Here is a 20,163-nt window from a genome sequence, read left to right as displayed (position 1 = left end):
CCGCTGCTCCGTGTCCGCTCTGGTCTCCGGCATGCTTCAGTTCCTCCTGCCCGGCAGGAAGTTTAAACAGTAGAGGGCGCTCTACTGTTTAAACTTCCTGCCGGGCAGGAAGAAGTAAAGCATGCTGGACCTGGAGACCAGAGCGGAGACTGAGCAGCGATGACCTGGGGACTGGAGTCACGCCGGCGGAGCAGGTAATGTATGCGGGCATGCGGGCGGGGGGAGCGGCGGCAGCAACACCACCACCACAACAGATTGTGATCGGTTTCAGGCTGAAATCGGTTCACAATCTGTTTGCAGTAAAGGTAGCCATACGATCCCTCTCTGATCAGATTCGATCAGAGAGGGATCTATCTGTTGGTCGAATCTGAAGGCAAATCGACCAGTGTATGGCCACCTTAAGGGTGCATACACACATCCTATTTTGATTGGCCAATCACTGGCCAATTTTACCACCTCCATGTAGAATAAAGGTCAACAGATATGGAATACTATTAATGTAGGTAAACCCTCATATTACACGAAGGTGGATGCACTGCATTGGGATACTGTAGTGCGATGGATCACAATGCAACGTATACACTTTGAACGTTGCATAGACTTACTATAGCAGTGCGACTTTCTGCATTAACATGCCCCCATAAAGTCGCACCGCAACGCACCACTGTGAACCTAGCCTAGTACTGGAAGCCATATACCCTGAACAAGCATGCAGATCAGATGTTTCTGACTGGAGTCTGACTGCGTTAGCTACATGCTTTTTTCAGGTGTGTGAGTCAGACACTAGTGCAGCCAAAGAGATCAGCAGGGCTGCCAGGCAACTGGTATTTCTTAAAAGAAAATAAATAAGGCAGCCTCCATATACCTCTCACTGAAGGTATGCTTTAAAGAGACTCTGAAGTCTCCAAAAAATCATTACTTTAAAATCCTCTGTAACATATTTGCCCTTCCTAAAATGCTGCATCCCCGCGGCTTAAAACTCCATAAATCACCCCAAACTCACCAGGGCACATTGCAGGGAGCGCTTCCGTGAAGAGGCAGAGCTTTGGGCTGTAGCTCCGCCTCTACATGCATCCATCAGTGCGGATCGCGGCCTCTCCCCGCCCCTCTCAGTCTTCATTGACGCGCATGGAGGCAGAGCTACATCCCGAATCTATGCCTCCTTAGGGCAGCTAAATCTACGACTAAGAAAGTCGTGGATTTTGCCCGGGGTGTTAGTGGTGATTAATTGAGTTTTCAGCCGCGGGGATGCAGCGTTCTAGGAGGGACAATTATGTTAAAGAGGTTTTTAAAGTAGAAACCTCATTTTTTGGAGGCTTCAGAGTCTCTTTAAGCCTATTAAAATAACACTGTTATGAAGATATTTCACTATGATCTGCCTGAGCTGCTGTTCCTCAGACCATTCAACCTGCCTCAGGTCTCTTCCAATTACAAATTGCTAACCAGATGCAAAAAATTCCAAGTTGACGTAAACATTATGCTAATTGTATGCAGCTTGGAATTTCAGCAAATGATGCAGTAGCCTGTGATTTGGCTGGTCCAGTTCCAAGCTTTATAAACCTACATCAACATCCAACTCAAATGTATTTGCATCCTATTAGCCATCTGTATTTCCAGTACAAGTTCCATTTCAGCTACAGAGGATGGTTGAGAGTCTTGAATTCTGGTGATTCTCTTTTCTTGCTGTTCTAAAGCTCTATACACACGCTAGATCGCGATAGTCGGAAAGGAAACGATACACGGGTCAGCCAAAAATGGTTTTAAAAAAAAGTGTTCCAATGACTGTAAAAGACAGAAATAATCGTCCATGTGGACAGATCTGTCCTGGTGTATTGAACAACCATCAATCGATCCACTCGATTAAATACTTATGTATATCGAATTTCACACTTGTAGATCCTCATTTTCACACTTCCAGTAACAATCCTATCGGAAGACCATTGTTGTGCTGTCATAGAATTGTACACCATCAATCACTCGCTGTCGAGTATCGTTTTATGGTGACTGCGGTCTAGCATGTGTACGGAGCATAACAGAGGATTTGCTATCTGCGAGATAATCAGATTTCGCCAAATCGGTCCTACTTTAACCCTTTAGCAGCCAATTTATTCAGCAAGTGCTCCAGGCCAATTTATTTTAGCACATTTTTCTATTTCTAATTTGTTACATTTCCTTGCTACTAATTAGTGCTGCTGTAATGTGTATTTATGGCCACTTGTCACTAGGGGGCAGTGTGAGACAATAAGAGGATTTCTGCTTTTAGTTTCTCTATCATCTGCTAGCAGAGAGAGACATCAAAGCATTCCAAGAATTTACAGTACGAATTTGCCGACTGAGGTCAAAAGCAGTGCACTCTCTCAAATCAAGCTCCTAATGGGTTAAAGGCAGAGGGTAAACGAAACAACCAATCAGGATTCTTAAAGGGAGTTAGGAATGGCGGCCTCATGTTACACTGCCCTCTGGTTCAGTTTAAAGTCAATGGGAACCATCAGATACTTACCAAAGGAGAGGGTAGGCTCTGGGTCCTAATGAGACTTTCCTCTCCTCTCCCAGTGCCCTCGGTGCAGTTCAGGATCCCCCGAAGCAGCATTCGATCAATTCGGTCAAATGCTGCTCTCTCCGCCGCCGAAGGGAAGCTTCAGGAAGTCTTCAGCAGCCCAAATGCTCCCATACTGCGCACGCACAAGCTCAACCAAGTGTGTGCAGTATGCACCCGCCTCGCCCGCACTTGGCCCCTGAAGACTTCCGAAGTCCCCTGCGGCGGGGGATTCAAACGGGGGGTCCTGAGCAGCACCGAAGGCACCAGGAGAGGCGAGGGAAGGCTCATTAGGACCCAGAGCCTTCCCTCGCCTTAGGTAAGTAACTGACTTTATTTTTTCAGGTGACAGTCCCCACTGACTTTAAAGAGACACTGAAGCGAAAAAAAAATTATGATATAATGAATTGGTTGTGTAGTACGGATAATTACTAGAACATTGGTAGCACAAAAAAATATTCTCATATTTTTATTTTCAATTATACAGCTTTTTTTTATAACATTGCATCATTCTTTAATACTTGCAGTTTACACATTACTCAGCATTCTAAAAGTTTTTGCAGAACAGGCAGTGAACTTTTGACCTGTCCTAAACTGTTTTCTACAAAAGAAAAACACAATACAGCTGAGATAACCTAATCAGAAGTCAGAGCTCTCCAGGACTTTCAAAGTAGCAGAGCTCAATGGCTATTTGCATAGATAACAACTGGACTTTAACTCTTCCTGTACTGGAAACAAATATTAGACTTATGTCTCTGCTCCTAATGCTTTATTTCTTAGCTCTACTACACAACCAATTCATTATATCATAATTGTTTTTCACTTCAGTGTCTCTTTAAGTTCACCTTAGAAAAGTGATCATAAATAAAAGCTATAGAAATATTCAATACTCACTCATGCTGTAAATTTGCAATTGTTGTCCGACCAAAGTTTAAAGGATCTTCATCTAAAGAGCAAAAGAAAAAAAAAAGACATTCAACTACATAAGTAAGTAAATGCTTGCTTCACTCCAAAAGCACACACTATTTACGAATTTCCTTTAGAGACAAGACACAGAACATTTATATTGCGCTTTCCTCCTGGCGGACTGAAAGCGCTTCAGCTGCAGAGCCACTAGGATGCGCTCAATAGGCAGTAGCAGTGTTAGGGAGTCTTGCCCAATGTCTCCTACTGAATAGGCTTACTGATCAGGAAGAACTGAGATTTGAACCCAGCCCTTAACCAGTTACGGCGGATAAAGAAACACAAGGATTCTAATTAAGGGAAAGTGCCCACACCTGAATTAAATCAGTTTTGCCTAATCATTTTTTTCTTAGTAGGGCACACTTCTTACAAATTTGGCCAAGGTATATAAACCATGAGCATAACCGAGTTATCCATCTCTTCTTTACCTAACCCTATGAAGGACCTCCGTATTACCACACCAAAACCACCAAGATACAATATCCCCTTAAAGCTCCTTTGACACCACGCGGTGTGTGATACCAGATAAGGTTTTGACCCTTGATTGCTACAATGGAGCCATTCCAGTTTCGCCCCCAAGAGCACCCCATACAGTTTTGTTTATACATGCGGATGGGTGTCGTGTAACAGCCCCTTTACTGCCCTTTATATGCCAAACTGAGAGCTGAGCCATTTCTCTCACCACTTTGGAGCCAATCGTTCAACATCCCTCCCCGTTTCCTCAGAATGAATTTCTCCTTCAAAATACACCTCTTCTGAAGCTATTTTTATCAGGAAGCAGCAAGATCTTCCACAAATGATGCAGTGGGTGAAATCTTTAACTACAGACTACGTCCTTACCTAGCAAAGACCCAGACAAGTTGACCGGCAATATGGCGCACATAGAGAGGATATTGCCAACGACCAGAAAGCAGATGATGTGGCGTTGAAAGGACAGGTAGTGACAGGCGTCCTCACCACACCGCTCAAAGATGTCTTCATCACTACGGGAGAAGAACGGCAAGTTAGTTTTCATCCAATTTCCCCTTACAGGAATATTGCCCAGTGCTTCGAGGACCACCAGGTTCCTCTTAGTGTTCCCCAACTCTGTCCTCAAGGTCCACCAACAGTGCATGTTTTGTGGAAATCCACAGAGGTAGTTAATCAGCTCTGCTGAGACACTGATTACCTCACCTGTGAATGTTTGTGGTTTTCTGCAAAACATGTACTGTTGGTGGGCCTTAAGGACAGGGTTCTGCTCTACAAGACTCAAACCTGTCTGTTCCCTCAACCTCATGAGGAATATATGGTTGCCATTTTGATGCCTCCCCTTAAAACTCAACCTCAATCTTAAATGTTTTCCTAGCCCTGGGCAGCAATTAGACACTTGGCTTGTTTTTTGTTATTGGACCAGAAGCTCCTTGATCACCAGATGTCAAAGAAATCACATCTAAATGACATGGCCAAAAGCCCAGACACTGACTTCCTGTACCTCATTGACATAGGCTGTAATCTGCTCAGAGTTGAGTCTGTGCCCCGCTCCCATAGAAATCTGAGCAGCAGGCAGATGCAGGCCACAAAGCAGGATCCTGCTATAGTTACGCACACACTCTATATTTTCCTTGGCCAAAATGATTATTGCTGGACATCTCTGCTGAATTATCTCCCGATGTCTCTGGCCTGCAAGTTGATGTTCCTGTCAGGGCTGTGGAGTCAGTACAAAAATCCACCGACTCAGATTCCTCAGTTTAGGATTCCACCGACTCCGACTCTTCTAATTTGCATATTACAATCTTGTTGATTTAACGTATGTAACATGAAATTCATCTCTTAACTGCCAACGCTTAGGAATTGTAAAAGACAACTGAAGTGACAAGGATATGTAGACTGCCATATTTTATTCCCTTTAGTCATAGACTAAAACTAGTCCTTGGTAAGAGTACTTGTAGAAGGTACAGACAGGATCAAAGAACATCTATCAGGCCCTAGGCAATGTAAGTGTGGGTATATGTAAGAGTGATGTGCAGCTGCAGGAGAATGAGGAGATTCTTCCTCTATTACACATTCTTCATGCACAATCTAAACCAGGTTTATGGGTGATAGACAACACCTCTGTGTTCAATGTGCACAACATTCTCAGTGGATTCCCTGCAGCTCTGTGGAGAGTGCATATGTACAGTATAGTACTACTGTGTAACAAAGTAAACCTGAGACAGATGAAATTAAAGTTTTGTACATACCTGGGGCTTCCTCCAGCCCCCTTCAGGCTAATCAGTCCTTTGCTGTCCTCCTCCGTCACCTGGATCTTCTGCTAGGAGTCCAGGTACATGAGCCAGTCTGGTGTAGTGCACATGCACACACTCCGCCGCCGGGAGCATACTACACCTGCGCAGCACTATTGTGCAGGTGCAGAATGCTCGTGGCTGTAGGAGCGGCACGTGGCTGGACTGCGCTGACTGGCTGAATTACCAGTACTCATAGCAGAAGATCCAGGTGGTGGAGGTGGACAGCAAGGGACTGATTTGTCTGAAGGGGGCTGGAAGAAGCCCCAGGTATGTATAAAATTTTTCTTTTCATCGTCTCAGTTACCCTTTAATTTGTTGTCACCAAACCAAATTTTAACAACATATCAAATTATTTTGATATTATGAGCAAAGGGAGTGCAGACATTTGCATAAATCGGCATCAACACAGAATTATTTCCGTCTCGTTGACCATCTCTATTAGTGACACAGCTACACATCAGGCTTTATTCTTACAGCATAGACGTTATTTAGTATATATAAAAGATTCCTGTGTACACATCATATATACAGTCACAATCAGATATGTATATCTGACTTTGAAAATACGGGACTGCTTTATTGAAGCAGCACAAGTAACTAATTTTTGATTGGTTTATTTTATATTTGTGGACTAAGCACAGCTATTACTGTATGTATAAATTATTTATGATGACTATTATCTGAGAAATAGAACATTTTATCATATTTTTTTATTTTAAGTACAGTTTAAATTCATTAGGAGTCGGAGTCGGTGCATTTTTTCCCCGACTCCAGGTACCCAAAATTGCTCCGACTCCACAGCCCTGCTTCCTGTGTTGGGAAGTGATCTGTTTTCCCTACCTTCTCCCTCTCACAAGCAGGATATACACTGAGTGGCCAAAAATTAGAGACAACCTCCAATAAGGAGTTGAGTCCATGCCAAGAAGAATATAGACTGATCAGAGCTGAAGGTGGACTAACAAAATGCTGATACTGTTCCTGAGTAATGTTGGCCCATGCTTACATAATGGCAGCTCTAAGTTAGGTCAGATTGGATGGTGGCGTTTCCAAGCTTTGAAGTCATCTTTTGACTTTGTCCCACAAATGCTTAATAGGATTCAGGTGAGGTGACTGAGCTGGCCATGAAAGCAGTAAACTCTGATTGATGTTCCTCAAACTAATTTGAGACCTATCAAGCATGGAGGCAAGGATCCACAAAACAGGCATCTTTTCCTATTTTTCTGTGATACCAAAGGCACTCTTGATGGTCTCCTGCTGCTAAAGCCCATCCTCTGCAAAGTCCATTTTGTTGTGCAATTGGGTATGCTTTGTGAAAACCCTGCATTAAATCCAGCTGTAATTTGTCATGCTCCTGCCCTTTTGTTGCTGTGGACTATGCGTGCTACTCTCCTTCAACCTCTCTCGTTTACCAGCCTTTTTCGACCTGAATAGTCCTTATCGCTAGAAGTTTTTTTTTTCCACAACTACCACTCTCTAAACACCCGAAATACTGTTGGGTGATAAAATCCTAAAAGAGTCATCCTTTCAGAGATGCTAGCACCAGCGATAACTACATCGTCCAAAGCCGAGTGCTGCTTATAGAAGAAACTCTGCGTTGCCACGTCACTCTACCTCACTGTTGGACTAGTTTACTTTCAAATAAGGGGTGTCACTAACTTTGGCCACTCAGTGTTTTGCTACGCTGCAAGCCCATCAGAGTCTTTTTGTACCTAAACTTTCATTTCAGGCTACAAAATCATACAGCGAGTCCACAGCTCAACTTGATTAAAGAGAGCCAGAGATGAAGCACCCTCTTGTATTTTACCTTATAAATCAGTGGGAACATGACAGTAAACACCTAATCTGCTCTTTGTTTCATTGTTCTCTGTTTAATCTGCCTGTTATCACCTCTGATAAGAATCCCCGACTGAGCACTCAGTCTAGCTAAGCTATGGAAAGATTATAGCCGAGTCTGTCTTCTCTGGTGTCTTTTCAAGCCCAAGCCTGCCCCCTTGTGGCTCTGCTATAATGACTCGGCTATAATTATTCCCTGCAAAGCCAGACTGAATGCTCAGTCCGGGATTCTTATCACAGTTGATAACAGACACTTCTAGCAGTGAGGATGAAACCGAGAGCATGGTAAGTGTTTTCTCTAATGTTCTTACTGATATATATGGTAAAATACACAAGGGTGCTTCGTCTCTCTGGTTCCCTTTAACTGCTGTTAGGGGGTCATGTGACCAAATTCCACAAATTCTGACTACAGTGTCTGCTTGCTTGTTCCCGGTGTGGTTCCAACACCAGTGAAGGCAGGAGCTTAGCTTGATAGCTAGGAACGTGGATTGAAGAATGGCACCTTCCATAACATTCCTCTCAGTTCTGGCATCCTGTAACGAAGCATGAACGTAACTGTCACAACTTACCGCATGTGGAAGGGAGCAGATATCCAGGAACAGAAACCCTGAAAAACAGCAGCAGGTGGAACATCAGTACAGCAAGTGGAGGTCACGTGACTGCACCCCTATTCTCTGACAAAGAGAAACTTTAACCAAGGACTGAACTTCATTCCATTCAGTAGCTGATACCCCCTTTCCCACGAGAAATCTTTACTTTTTCTCAAATAGATCATCGGGGGCAGGGGGGGGGGCTGTATGGCTGATATTGTGGTGAAACCCCTCCCACAGTGTGATGTAATGAGCAAGGTCCTGACAGTTTATGGTCTGTGAACATCGTTGCAAAATAATGGCTTTTTCTAACTGCCAAGAAACCAATATCTCCCTCTGTGCCTAGAACTCTCAGTAACAAACATTCCGTACAGATGACCTGGCAGAACTAAAGATGCCGCCACCATAAATACATTTCAGAATGTAAATCAGGGAGAGGAAAGATTTTACAATGGGCAAACACTGACTAAATAATCTATTTGCAAACAAAAAGCTATTTTATTCATTAAAATTATTTTCACTGCAGTTCTGGGAAGGGAAGAACGAGCTTTAACCATAGAGATTGGTTTCACTTAAAGTCGGTAGGATACATGCTTAAAGTGAACCTTAAGTGAGGAAAAAAAATTGAGTTTTACTCACCTGGGGCTTACCTCAGCCCCCTGCAGCTGATCGGTGCCCACGACGAGTCGCTCTGATGCTCCGGGTCCCGCCGGCGGCCACTTCCGGTTTCGCCGTCAGGACCCGTCAGGCTGGGGAACGCGGCTCATGCTACGCGTTCCCAGCCAAAATAGCACCCCCTATGCGGCCATATGTCCGCATAGGCACCCGTATGCGGACATATGGCCGCATAGGGGTGCTATTTTGGCTGGGAACGCGTAGCATGAGCCACGTTCCCCAGCCTGACGGGTCCTGACGGCGAAACCGGAAGTGGCCGCCGGCGAGACCCGGAGCATCAGAGCGACTCGTCGTGGGCACCGATCAGCTGCAGGGGGCTGAGGTAAGCCCCAGGTGAGTAAAACTCAATTTTTTTTCCTCACTTAAGTGCCTCTTTAACTAGGGATGGGAAATGAGATTTTAGTAATTCCCAGTTGATATAGATAACTTTATGTAAACACATGCAGCTTGGAAAATGGCAACTACAGCAGCTCATCTGGCCCATTTCCAGGCTGAATAAATTAGCATAACATTTGCATCAACACTGAATTATAAGCCTCTCATTGACCATCTATACACACTTCACATGTGCTTTCATAGTAAAGTATATGGATGCAGTCTACCAAGGCGCTACTAATTCCTTAAAAGAAACTCAAGGTTTGAGACCTATGGAAGCTGCCATATTTATTTCCTTTTAAACAATACCAGTTGCCTGGCAGTGCTGCTGATCTTTCTGGTCAGTACGGTCTAAATCAAATTTTGGCCAATAAGAAAGGAACAGAGGTGTGGGAGGGGAAAACAGGAGGGAAAGAAGCTTCAGCCAATCAGGCTTTATTAGTTAAGTTTGAGGGGAAGTAGGGAAGCAAAAAAAGACAACCCAGAATGCCCTGCAACTTCTCTTTTGTGTACCAAATTTTCTGTGTACCAGAGTCATGTAAACTGAGGAATGATAATTTATCAACAATAAAAGTAATAGTGATTTTAACATTTGGATTGCCTGATTAGCATCCTTATTACTTGTTTACCAAATAAAAATAAAGAATTGATTTTTGATTTTATGCCCGGCAGTTACTCTTTAACCTCTTGACGACCAGCTAACGCAGATCGGCGTAAACTGGTTGTCTGCGGGTTTCCATGGAAACGGCCACTCGTTGGAGCGGCCGTTCCATGTCAGTTCACGGAGGGTGTCTCCGTGAACTGCCTGCGAGCCTCCGATCGCAGCTCGCAGGCGAAATGTAAACACGCGGGGAAGAAATCCCGCTGTTTACATCATACGTCGCTGCAGCAGCGCCGTAAAGGAGATCGGCGATCCCCGGCCTCTGATAGGCCGGGGATCGCCGCCGTCTGATAGGCTGAAACCTATCAGAGGTGGTACAGGACGTATCGCCGTCCTGTACCGCCCACAGAGCCAGGGAGAGGGAGGGAAGGAGAGGGAGGCGGGAATAGCGCTACGGAGGGGGGCTTTAAGGAGCCCCCCCCCCGCAAGGCACAGCAGAGCGGCGGCGATCAGACCACCCCAGCAGGACATCCCCCTAGTGGGGAAAAAAGGGGGGGAAGTCTGATCGACCTGCCTGCCATACGATCTGTGCTGGGGGCTGAAGAGCCCACCCAGCACAGATCAATGGGAAATCAGTTGGTCGGCAAGTGGTTAAAGCAGCAGGGTCAGCCATACTATGCCAGTAAAAAAAAAAAAATATATATATATACACTATTTGCTCTACTTACATAACAGATGTATTGTACTGCCCATGTTTTATTTTTAGTGAATGCTATATAGTAAATAAAGAGAATTCTGTTCCTGGCGTAAGCCATCTTGGTTCCCCCTGACTGACGTCAATCTTGATGTGATTTCCTCTCACTCTGTTTTCCCTCCTAGAACCTCCTCTGTCATAGCTAGCTTGCTTTGTAAACATGTGAGCACAGCAAGATCAGGTTTCAGCCTCATGTCACACTGAACTGCCCTTGCCAGGAATGTGGGAGGGGAGATGGAATTTGATTTTGTGGCTGAAAATCCCTCTTACAAAAGGAAAAAAAAACATGTCAGCCTCCATATCCCTCTGACTTTGGTTTCCCTTTAACCAGGTGCCATAACAGTGTGATGTAAAATCCGGTTCATCCAGCTCCCAACAAAACGGAATGATGAGCCTTTAACCTTTTTAGCATTCTCCTGTTATCAGGAGTGTTTGTTCAGCCAGACAAGTGATTTTTGTGACTTTTAAGGAGAGCCGCCAGTGTCTTCTACTGCCTTATCTGCACAGATAAAAATCTATGCAAGGCGGTAACAGTGAGCGATATCAGGATGAACACGACGAAACCTCCGTTCCCCTAATGTATAAATGTGCGCTTACATGTGTGCATTAATACATTACCTGTCCTGAATTGCAGAGCCCATCCATCTTCCGAATCCGCTGCTCTTCCATTAGCCTTATACACCTCCGCCGGAACATAGCACGCCTGTGCGGGTGACATCACACACGTGCCACGCCGGCGGCATGTATAAGGCTAATGAAAGAGTAGCGGATTCGGAAGATGGATGGGCTCTGCAATACAGGACAGGTAATGTATAAATGCACACACACACATACATGCACATTTATACACAAGGGGAATGGCAGATGCGGCGGACTCAGATTTAACGCGGTTATCAATCAGGAATCGGCCTGTGGTGTATGGGCAGCCAACAGATCTCTCTCTAATCAGATTCAGGGGACAGAGGGAGGTTCGTCTTATCTATTTTACCAATTTAAAGCTGAGCCGCCTTATGCTAGGTACACACGATAAGATTTTCTGGCAGATTTCCTGCCAGATCGATTATTTCCAACGTGTCCAATCTGATTTCCGATTGACTTTCCGTTCACTTCTATGGAAAATCGACTGGAAATCAGATCGGACAGGTTGGAAATAATCGATCTGGCAGGAAACCTGCCTGGAAATCTCATCATGTGTACTAGGCATTAAATTACTTTCCAGCAGAATCACTAACAAATGAGGCTGTAAGTAGATTAAAGGGAACCTAAACTGAGAGGATGTGGATGTTTCATTTTAAACAATTCTGGTTGCCTGGTAGTCCTGCTGATCTCTTTGGCTGCAGTAGTGGCTGAATCACACACCTGAAACAAGCATGCAGCTAATCCAGTCTGACTTCAGTCAGAGCACCTGATCTGTATGCTTGTTCAGGGGCTGTGGCTAAAAGTATTAGAGACACAGGATCAGCAGAAGAGTCGGGCAACTGGTATTATTCTAAAAGGAAAAATCCATATCCTTATCAGTTTAGGTTCCCTTTCAGCTAGAAATAAAAAATCAGTTTTACTTGCCTGGGGCTTCCACCAGCCCCCTGCAGCCATCCCGTGTCCTCGCAGTCACTCAAGGAGCCTCCAGTCCCCCGCCGCCAGCTAGTTTCATTTTCGCTGACAGGCCCTGAGAGGGAGATGGTGGGGTTTCTGCGCCTGCGCAGGCCTGGCCACGTGTCTCATTCTTCACGTTCCCATCCTCAAGAGCATCCTGCACAGGCACAGGACACTATTGCGGATGGGATCGCAGAAAAAAATACTCGTGGCCAGGCCAGTCAGCGAAAACGAAACTAGCTGGCGGTGGGGGAGCGGAGGCTCCGTGAGTGACTGCGAGGACACGGGATGGCTACAGGGGGCTGGTAGAAACCCCAGGAAAGTAAAACTGATTTTTAATTCCTGGCTTAAAGGGACTCCGAGCTCACAATAAAAAAGAAAGTTGAACTCACCTGGGGCTTTCTCCAGCCCAGTGCTGGTCGGGAGGTCCCACGACGGCGTCCTGGCTCCTCTCCAACACCCCGATCCGGAATGGCTGACAGGCCGCAGCCCGGGCGACACTCTCCCGAGTGCCGGGCTGCTCCTTCCGCGTATGACGCGGATGCCGTCACACGCCGGCCGCCTCGCGTCATCACGGCGGCCGGCGTGAAAGTACTGCGCATGCGCGATTAAAGCGCGCATGCGCAGTACTTTCACGCCGGCCGCCGTGATGACGCGAGGCGGCCGGCGTGTGACGGCATCCGCGTCATACGCGGAAGGAGCAGCCCGACACTCGGGAGAGTGTCGCCCGGGCTGCGGCCTGTCAGCCATTCCGGATCGGGGTGTTGGAGAGGAGCCAGGACGCCGTCGTGGGACCTCCCGACCAGCACTGGGCTGGAGAAAGCCCCAGGTGAGTTCAACTTTCTTTTTTATTGTGAGCTCGGAGTCCCTTTAAGTGTCCCTTAAATGGAACTAAAGAAGCTGAAAGTAGCAGACATGCATTCAGTGATACATGCATCACATAGGCACTAATATTCCTAAGAATTGCATCAGCTCGGCATTCAGGAATCTCGCAGCTCTGTCTCACCATGTCACGTCTCAATGCTAAAGTGTCTGCAAGAATGCCTGACTCTGGCGTACGTACCTTGTCCCTCTCCAGATCCTCATTAGCTGGGGACACTGCTTCATAGGACCTGTTCAGAGAGAAATACAGAACATCAGCACTATCCCTGGAACAGTATTGCTAAGTATTCTCTCCCCCACCTCTAAACGTTTAAATGTAAAAAGAAGAGGTAATACTGAAGTTATTTTTTATTAATGAGCCACATTGTTGGCATGCATATTAAATGTGCTATTGAGATGCCCTGGTTGCTACAAAAAGCTGCGTGGCTCACATTGACCTCCTTAGCGATAACACCGAGTCAGGCTCGGTATGGAAATCCTCAGCTCCGAGCGGTAATCCCGAGCTGGATCCGTCGGAGGTGTGTAATGTGCAGGGCTGCCGCAGATCTAATCGAGCGGTATGATTTTTAGGAACTAAAGGCCTGTGACAAAATTGCACCGCTTTCAGACACTAAAATAAAGAAATAATCATACCGCCAGGAAGGTTAAAGGACCACTCCAGTAAAAGAAAGTAAGCAGTTAAAATCTGACAGAACCAACAGGTTTTTTTTACTAGGTCATTTCCTCATGGGGAATTCTCAGGGTTTTCTTTGTTTTCAAAAGCATGTCCTGAACAGCAGTTTAATAGCCAGTACCCATACTCACTTGCATACTATTTTGGCAGTTAGAATTAACAACTGCTGCTTAGGGAAATTAATTTGAAAACAAAGAAAAATTGACGTATCACCCATGAGGAGATGGACTATTCCAAAACCCGTCGATTCTGTCAGATTTTAACGGCTTACTTTTTTTTTGCTGGAGTGGTCCTTTAAGTCACATGGGAGCTGCAATAAGGCAAATGTGGCAGGAGGGGCGGGTCAGACTGCTCTGCCTACTAAAACCCCACTCACGGGACATACTAAAGACTAAGGGCCGGTGCACACCACAGCAGTTATGGAGCGTTTTTAAAAATGCTAGCTAGCGGTTTGAAAACTGCTTGGGTAATGTATTACAATGGGCTGGTGCACACCAGAGCGGTTTGTTTTTTCCACAAACGCAAACTCGGGGGCTGCAGCATTTTTCAGATTTGTGAGGTGTTTTTGCTTCAATGTTAAAGTATAGGAAAGTGGAAAACTGCTCTGAAATACGCCAGATCAGAGCGGTTTTCCAGGCATTTTTGTTAGAGAAGCTGTTCAGTAACAGCTTTACTGTAACAATATATGAAATCTGCTACACACAAACGCTCCAAAAACCGCTAGGCATGTTTAGGAAACCTTTGTAAACATGTCTAAGGGCCCATTCACACTTGCTAAACGCACTTGGCGATTTTCTAGCGATCATGTTTAGCGCTTCTATGGCACTGAAATGCTATCGCTGGAAAAAACGCCTGAAAATGGTGCAGGCTACAGGGTTGCATTTGGCGATTTGCGCTAATCACCGGCGATTAACGCAAATCACCCAAGTAAGAACGGGCCCATAGGTAATTATTGCACTAGCACTTTAAAAAGCGCTACCGCTTGAGCGTTTTGCTGATCGCCAAACCGCTCTAGTGTGAATGGGCCCTAAAACCGCTCTGAAAATCTGTTTCAAAAACCTCTAGTGTTTGGCAGATCTGCTAGAGGTTTTTGGTGTGTACTGGCCCAAATTACCGGCAGCCTATTGATGAGCAGGGGGGCGTGGCTTCAGCTTGTCACATGCAAGTGGAGAGAGGAAACTCATAAAGCAGTTTGTCCGTCAACATTTCAGGAGCCAGTGAAAACAATTTGTAATAATAAAGGACTATAAGATGTTGGCCTGGCCACATGGAGAACAATGCTGGCCTGTGAGAGCAGGGATACATTCTGAGCTACACAGTGGTGTGATTGTTGCCTCTCTGGTGCAACAGAAAACAATGGTGACCTCTCTCTTCCCTGCGGTCATGTGATATCTCACGGCAGGGTGATCGTACCTGTCGGCGTCATACACCAGCGCCACGCGGCCGTAGTCCCAGAACTTCTTCCGAATGATGGAGAAGATCAGTAGTAGCAGCTGCAACACAAGTATACATGAATTATATGTATTTTATGTGAACAGCACAGAACGTTTATATCGCGCTTTTCTCCTGGCGGACTCAAAGCACTTCAGGGCTGAAGCCACTTAGGGTGCGCTCCCAGGATCACTAGGGAGCCTTGTCCACAGACTCCTTACTTAATTCATTAATAATAAATGATAACACTCACCGCAAAGCATGTGACATCCAGCACAAGGACTGTGGGTATTCCTCCAAATGTGACGCCTTGCAGCACCGTGCTGCCCGAGCGCCCGCTGTAACAGTATGGCTGCGTCTGGTTTGGGTTTGACGTGTTCCCTATACGGATGTCGCTCCAGCTGAGGAAGGAGGAGGAGCTGTGACCAGACGGAAATGAGAAGAACCACATGGTCCTCGTCTGAGGTCTGGAAGAAATAAAAAAAAAGTCAGATAAAGGTTCTGAGGGTAACTTTGCTTTCATAATCAAAACAATAAACTTCAGCAATAATATGTTTATTTCAGGTGCCATCTGCATGTCCAGAGCCCCCCGGCGCGGGCATTCCCATAAATCCCAGTATGTATAATTGCATGCAGATTAGTAGGGTGGGTTGTGTAAGGGATCCCATACATATTGTGGACCGATCGACCTTTTAATTCGGTAATTTTATCAAATTCAAAGAAACTTAGTACCGCAACATGGATGCCTGATCGACTTTTCGACCGATTTCAGTTTGAAAACGGTCAAAAGGATCGTTCTCAAATGCTCGAAAATCACAACGACTGACTGACCCCTGGTCAGTATTGTGTCCCCCCCACCCCCAAGTGCAGTGTTGCAGGCTCATCTGGCCTTCTCCAGTGTCTGTCACCATGAGTACCTGTACCACGTGGCATCAATGCTGAAATCTATTGGAAGTCGCTGTGCAGTGTGTGGGCACTCTAGATCACTCTCTCTCAGCAGATGCGATCAGAGGGAGATTATCTCATGGTCGATCTGCCCATACATCGAGTAATGCAAAGCCACCTTAAAGGACACCCGAGGTGAAAATAAACCAATGAAATAAACAATTGTATCTATCCTCCTCCTCCTCCTAAAAATGACTTTTTAAGATATTCCACAGTTTCATTTTATATTTAAATCTACTTTTTAAGTTTTTACTGTTTTATTGTTTTTTGCTCAATGACACATTCATTGAAGTATGCCAGAGTTAAATTCTATGAACTATTGGTCCTTTTTATCTCTTTCCTGCTCTCAGAAGCCATTTCTGCTAGGAAAGTGTTTTATAGTTATAATTTCTTATCAGTGAGGGTCACGCTGTAGTCTGACTCAGTCCTGACTCAGACCAGAACTGCCACTTACATACCTGAGGTATAACTCCTTCAGGCAGAGAAAAAAAAAAGGAACACAGCCTAGTAATTTGTGTACTATGCACTGTACATACACATGTCTATCATGTCCCAGGTTGGGTATCCTTTAATGCTGATCTCTATATGGCTGCTGCTTCCAGGTGACCTGCTCTCACCCCTCAACGCCCAACTAGACTATCCCTAACCTCACGCCCTGCTCCCGCCTAACCCTAACCCCTTCCAAACACTTTTATTACCAGAATTATTCATTTATAGAGCAGTGACACATTTCCTGTACACTTTTACAGAGAATAAAATAAAAAAAAAAATTCAGTCAATTTTCCAAAGCAGGTGTTGTAGCAGCTGCATGTGATTGTAATTGTGGGGAGGTGAATGAGACTCCCTCTTGTAGGACAGGTGCGAGGTAAGAAAAAAAAAAACAGGATCTACTTACTTGGGGCTTCCTCCAGCCCCTGGCAGCCGGTCTGTATCTTGCCGCAGTTCTTCTCCCAGCCGGTGTGCCAGGGTCCCATCCGTTGCAGATGCACCAGGTCGGCATCTTCTGCGCCTACGCAAGCTCGTGGACGCACCGCTCGCGATCACATGACCTGGAGGGCGCAGAACTCTCCAGACCACATGAGCGCAGCCACACGCTCGTGCAGGTGCAGAATATGCCGACCTAGCGAGATCGACATCTGCAACGGAGGATATCCCGGGACAGCAGAGCTGCGACAATGGACAAGTCGCCTTCCAGTGGCTGGAGGAAGCCCCAGGTAAGTAGATCCTGATTTTTTTTTCCCTTACCTCGCTCCTGTCCTTTAAGTAGTGAAAATGTAAAAAAATTGCTTATTTTTTACAATATCTATTTACAGATTATTTAGTCAGTGTTTGCCCATTGTAAAAGCTTTCCTGTCAAATTTACATTCTGAAACTTATCACAGGCAGCGGCATTTATAGTTCTGCCAGGTAATCTGTATGGAATGCTCGGTACTGAGAGTTCTATGCACAGGGAGGGAGATATTGCTTGCTTGACAGTTGGAAAAAGCCGTTATTTCCCACAATGCAAGGAGGTTCACAGACAGCAAACTGTCGGGTCCATGGTCATGACATCACACTGTGGGAGGGGTTTCACTACAATATCAGCCACACAGACGTACTGATGATCTATTTGAGAAAGGGAACAGATTTGTCCTGGGAAAGGGGGTATCAACTGAGTGGAATGAAGTTCAAGCCTTGGTTAAAGTTCCTCTTTACAGTCAAAAAACAGGCTTTCCCAATCAGTGCTCAGTCACTATAATGATTGATAAAATATGGAGTGTTTATATTATTGTTATAATCTTTATTTTTAATAGATTTTCATTAGCTTAAATGTTTTTATTGAAGAGTCAGGGCCTCCCAGATCCTCTGCCGACCACCGTTCCAGTGCAGGGCCCCCCTATACCTAATCGATAAGAGCTTGTCGGGTATGTTACACGTGGCCACGCTCCTGCCGTGTACGAGTACATCCGTACTGGGTGAGACCACTGGGCTATCCAGAGGAAATGGAGCAAAATACACTTTCAGCATGACAGAACTCTTACCAGCAGTGACTGGCCTCACTCCATGTCTGCCTAAAGGTGGGTACACACGTCAGATTTTTATCTTTGGAAAATGAAAGATCACAGACCAATTTTACCCCCTTACATGTAGTATGAGAGCCATACCTACACAGTCTATTCTATGGAGCTGGACTCCCCATCAGACAGAAATCTTTGCAAGATGCTGCACACACAGATGCTGCACACATGCAACAGATCAGTATCTGCAAAAGATCCGTTCCTGCAAAAGATCTGTTCCTGCAAAATGCATTCATAGTCGATGATATCTGCAGATCCTCATACACACCTGGTTTAACGGACAATTGTCTGTAGATCAGATCCACCAGGTTGGATCTTCAGATAATTGTCTGATCTGCAGATGAATGTCCATTAAACAAGGTGTGTATGATGATCTGCAGATATAGACTATTAATGCATTTTGCAGATACTGATCTGTTGCATGTGTACAGCATTTTTGTGTGCAGCATCTTGCAAAGATTTCTATCTGATGAGGAGTTCAGCTCAATAGAATAGACTGTGTAGAGTATGGCTCTCATACTACATGGAAGGGGGTAAAATTGGTCTGTGATCTTTCATTTTCCAAAGACTTTTATCTGACGTGTGTACCCACCTTTAGAAGGGTGTGGCGTCCTTTGTGGTTAATAAGCAGAACAGCTTAAAGGAGAACAGAACCGAAAGGTTCTGGTAAAAATGATAGATACAGTGTGTAGGGGGTAAAAAGTACATAACGGCCGCTCCTCCTGGTCCCCTCTGTCTGCCGCCGTTCTTGCTGTACACATGCCGGTGTCCAGCGACTTTGGTGACCTTTGCCTTATGTCCTTCCCTCTTCACTTCTGGCCGTCGCATAGTTAGAGGCTCAGAAGCACGCTGACAGCGCCATCTCCTCCGTGCTGCGTGCACTCCACTAAACCAAGCATCATAACGTGACGCATCATGTGACGCTTGGTTTAGTGGAGTGCACACGCAGCACGGAGGAGACGGCAGTATCAGCGTGCTTCTGAGCCTCTAACTATGCGCCGGCCAGAAGCGAAGAGGGAATGACATACTGCGCACACAGGGCGCAGTATGTCCGGGGCAAAGGTCAACAAAGTCGCCGGACACCGGCGTGTATACAGCAAGAACGGCGGCAGACAGAGGGGGCCAGGAGGAGCGGCCGGTATGTACTTTTTACCCCCTACACACTGTATCATTTTTACCAGACCCCTTCGGTTCTGTTATCCTTTAAAGAGGCCCTGTAGTGACATGCTGTAGAATGTAGTAAATTATTCAGGATTCCCACTTTTACTGTAGTTTTCAGATTCAGAAACCCCTCCTTTATCCATGTCTTGGTGTATATTAGTATGTAGCCCCCCCTCTCCCAGTGATGCTTAGCCTAGGCTGATTAGATATGTGGACTCCCAAACCAACAAGCATTCTAGGAGGCCAGGCATTATTTTCATTGGCTTCGAAACTCTCAGCAATCAAACATTCCGCAGAGATCACCTGACCTGTGCTATTTTTTCTGGAAAGCGGATGCGTTTCCCACAAAGTCTGTGGTGGGAATGCATCTGCTCAGCGCTTCAACCGGAAACCAAACATCATCAGGGCGGACACTGCACCGTCCGCTCCGAATGGGCCGTGATCAATGATCCAGCTTATAGTAGATCAGAGATAAACTTTTACCCGTTGCATAATTGTGTCCCTTTCATATAGTTTATAGAGCATTCCTCAAGCCAAATAGTTTTTTGTTTTTGTTTTAATACTCTAATTCCCTATAAACTAAACAAGCCTCGCCCACAGCTTTTCAGAGTGCCAAGGCATTTTCAGACAGTAGCAAGGGCTTATGGGAGCTCAGTCTGGGCAGGAGGAGGTGTTACTAGCCAGAGATTTCAGAGGCAGAGGGGAGGAGGGAGAATTAGGTTTTCACAGGCTGAGGGCTGGAGATGCAGATCAGCTTGCCTGCATATAATGTGACAAACAGAACATGGCTGCTGTCGTATCACAGGAAGAAATAATCATATACTGTTGAA

The 20,163-nt window shown here is 45.6% G+C and overlaps 1 protein-coding gene across 4 annotated transcripts in view; it reads right to left on the bottom strand.

The window, feature by feature from the left end:
- TMEM63A (transmembrane protein 63A) overlaps nucleotides 1-20,163 on the bottom strand; it is a 90,613-nt gene that overhangs the window by 33,339 nt on the left and 37,111 nt on the right. For all 4 annotated transcript variants that reach the window (XM_068232832.1, XM_068232833.1, XM_068232834.1 and 1 more), the window contains 6 exons: nucleotides 15,424-15,637; nucleotides 15,153-15,232; nucleotides 13,248-13,296; nucleotides 8,166-8,203; nucleotides 4,340-4,482; nucleotides 3,431-3,482 (listed from right to left, as the gene is read on the bottom strand). In XM_068232832.1, the coding sequence (XP_068088933.1) occupies nucleotides 3,431-3,482; nucleotides 4,340-4,482; nucleotides 8,166-8,203; nucleotides 13,248-13,296; nucleotides 15,153-15,232; nucleotides 15,424-15,621 (560 nt within the window). In that variant the 5' untranslated portion in view covers nucleotides 15,622-15,637. The remainder of the gene's footprint in view (nucleotides 1-3,430; nucleotides 3,483-4,339; nucleotides 4,483-8,165; nucleotides 8,204-13,247; nucleotides 13,297-15,152; nucleotides 15,233-15,423; nucleotides 15,638-20,163) is intronic.

This window comes from Hyperolius riggenbachi, chromosome 4 (genome assembly GCF_040937935.1).
Source record: "Hyperolius riggenbachi isolate aHypRig1 chromosome 4, aHypRig1.pri, whole genome shotgun sequence".
Classification (NCBI taxonomy): Eukaryota; Metazoa; Chordata; class Amphibia; order Anura; family Hyperoliidae; genus Hyperolius; species Hyperolius riggenbachi.
This window is presented reverse-complemented; position numbering and strand designations above follow the sequence as displayed.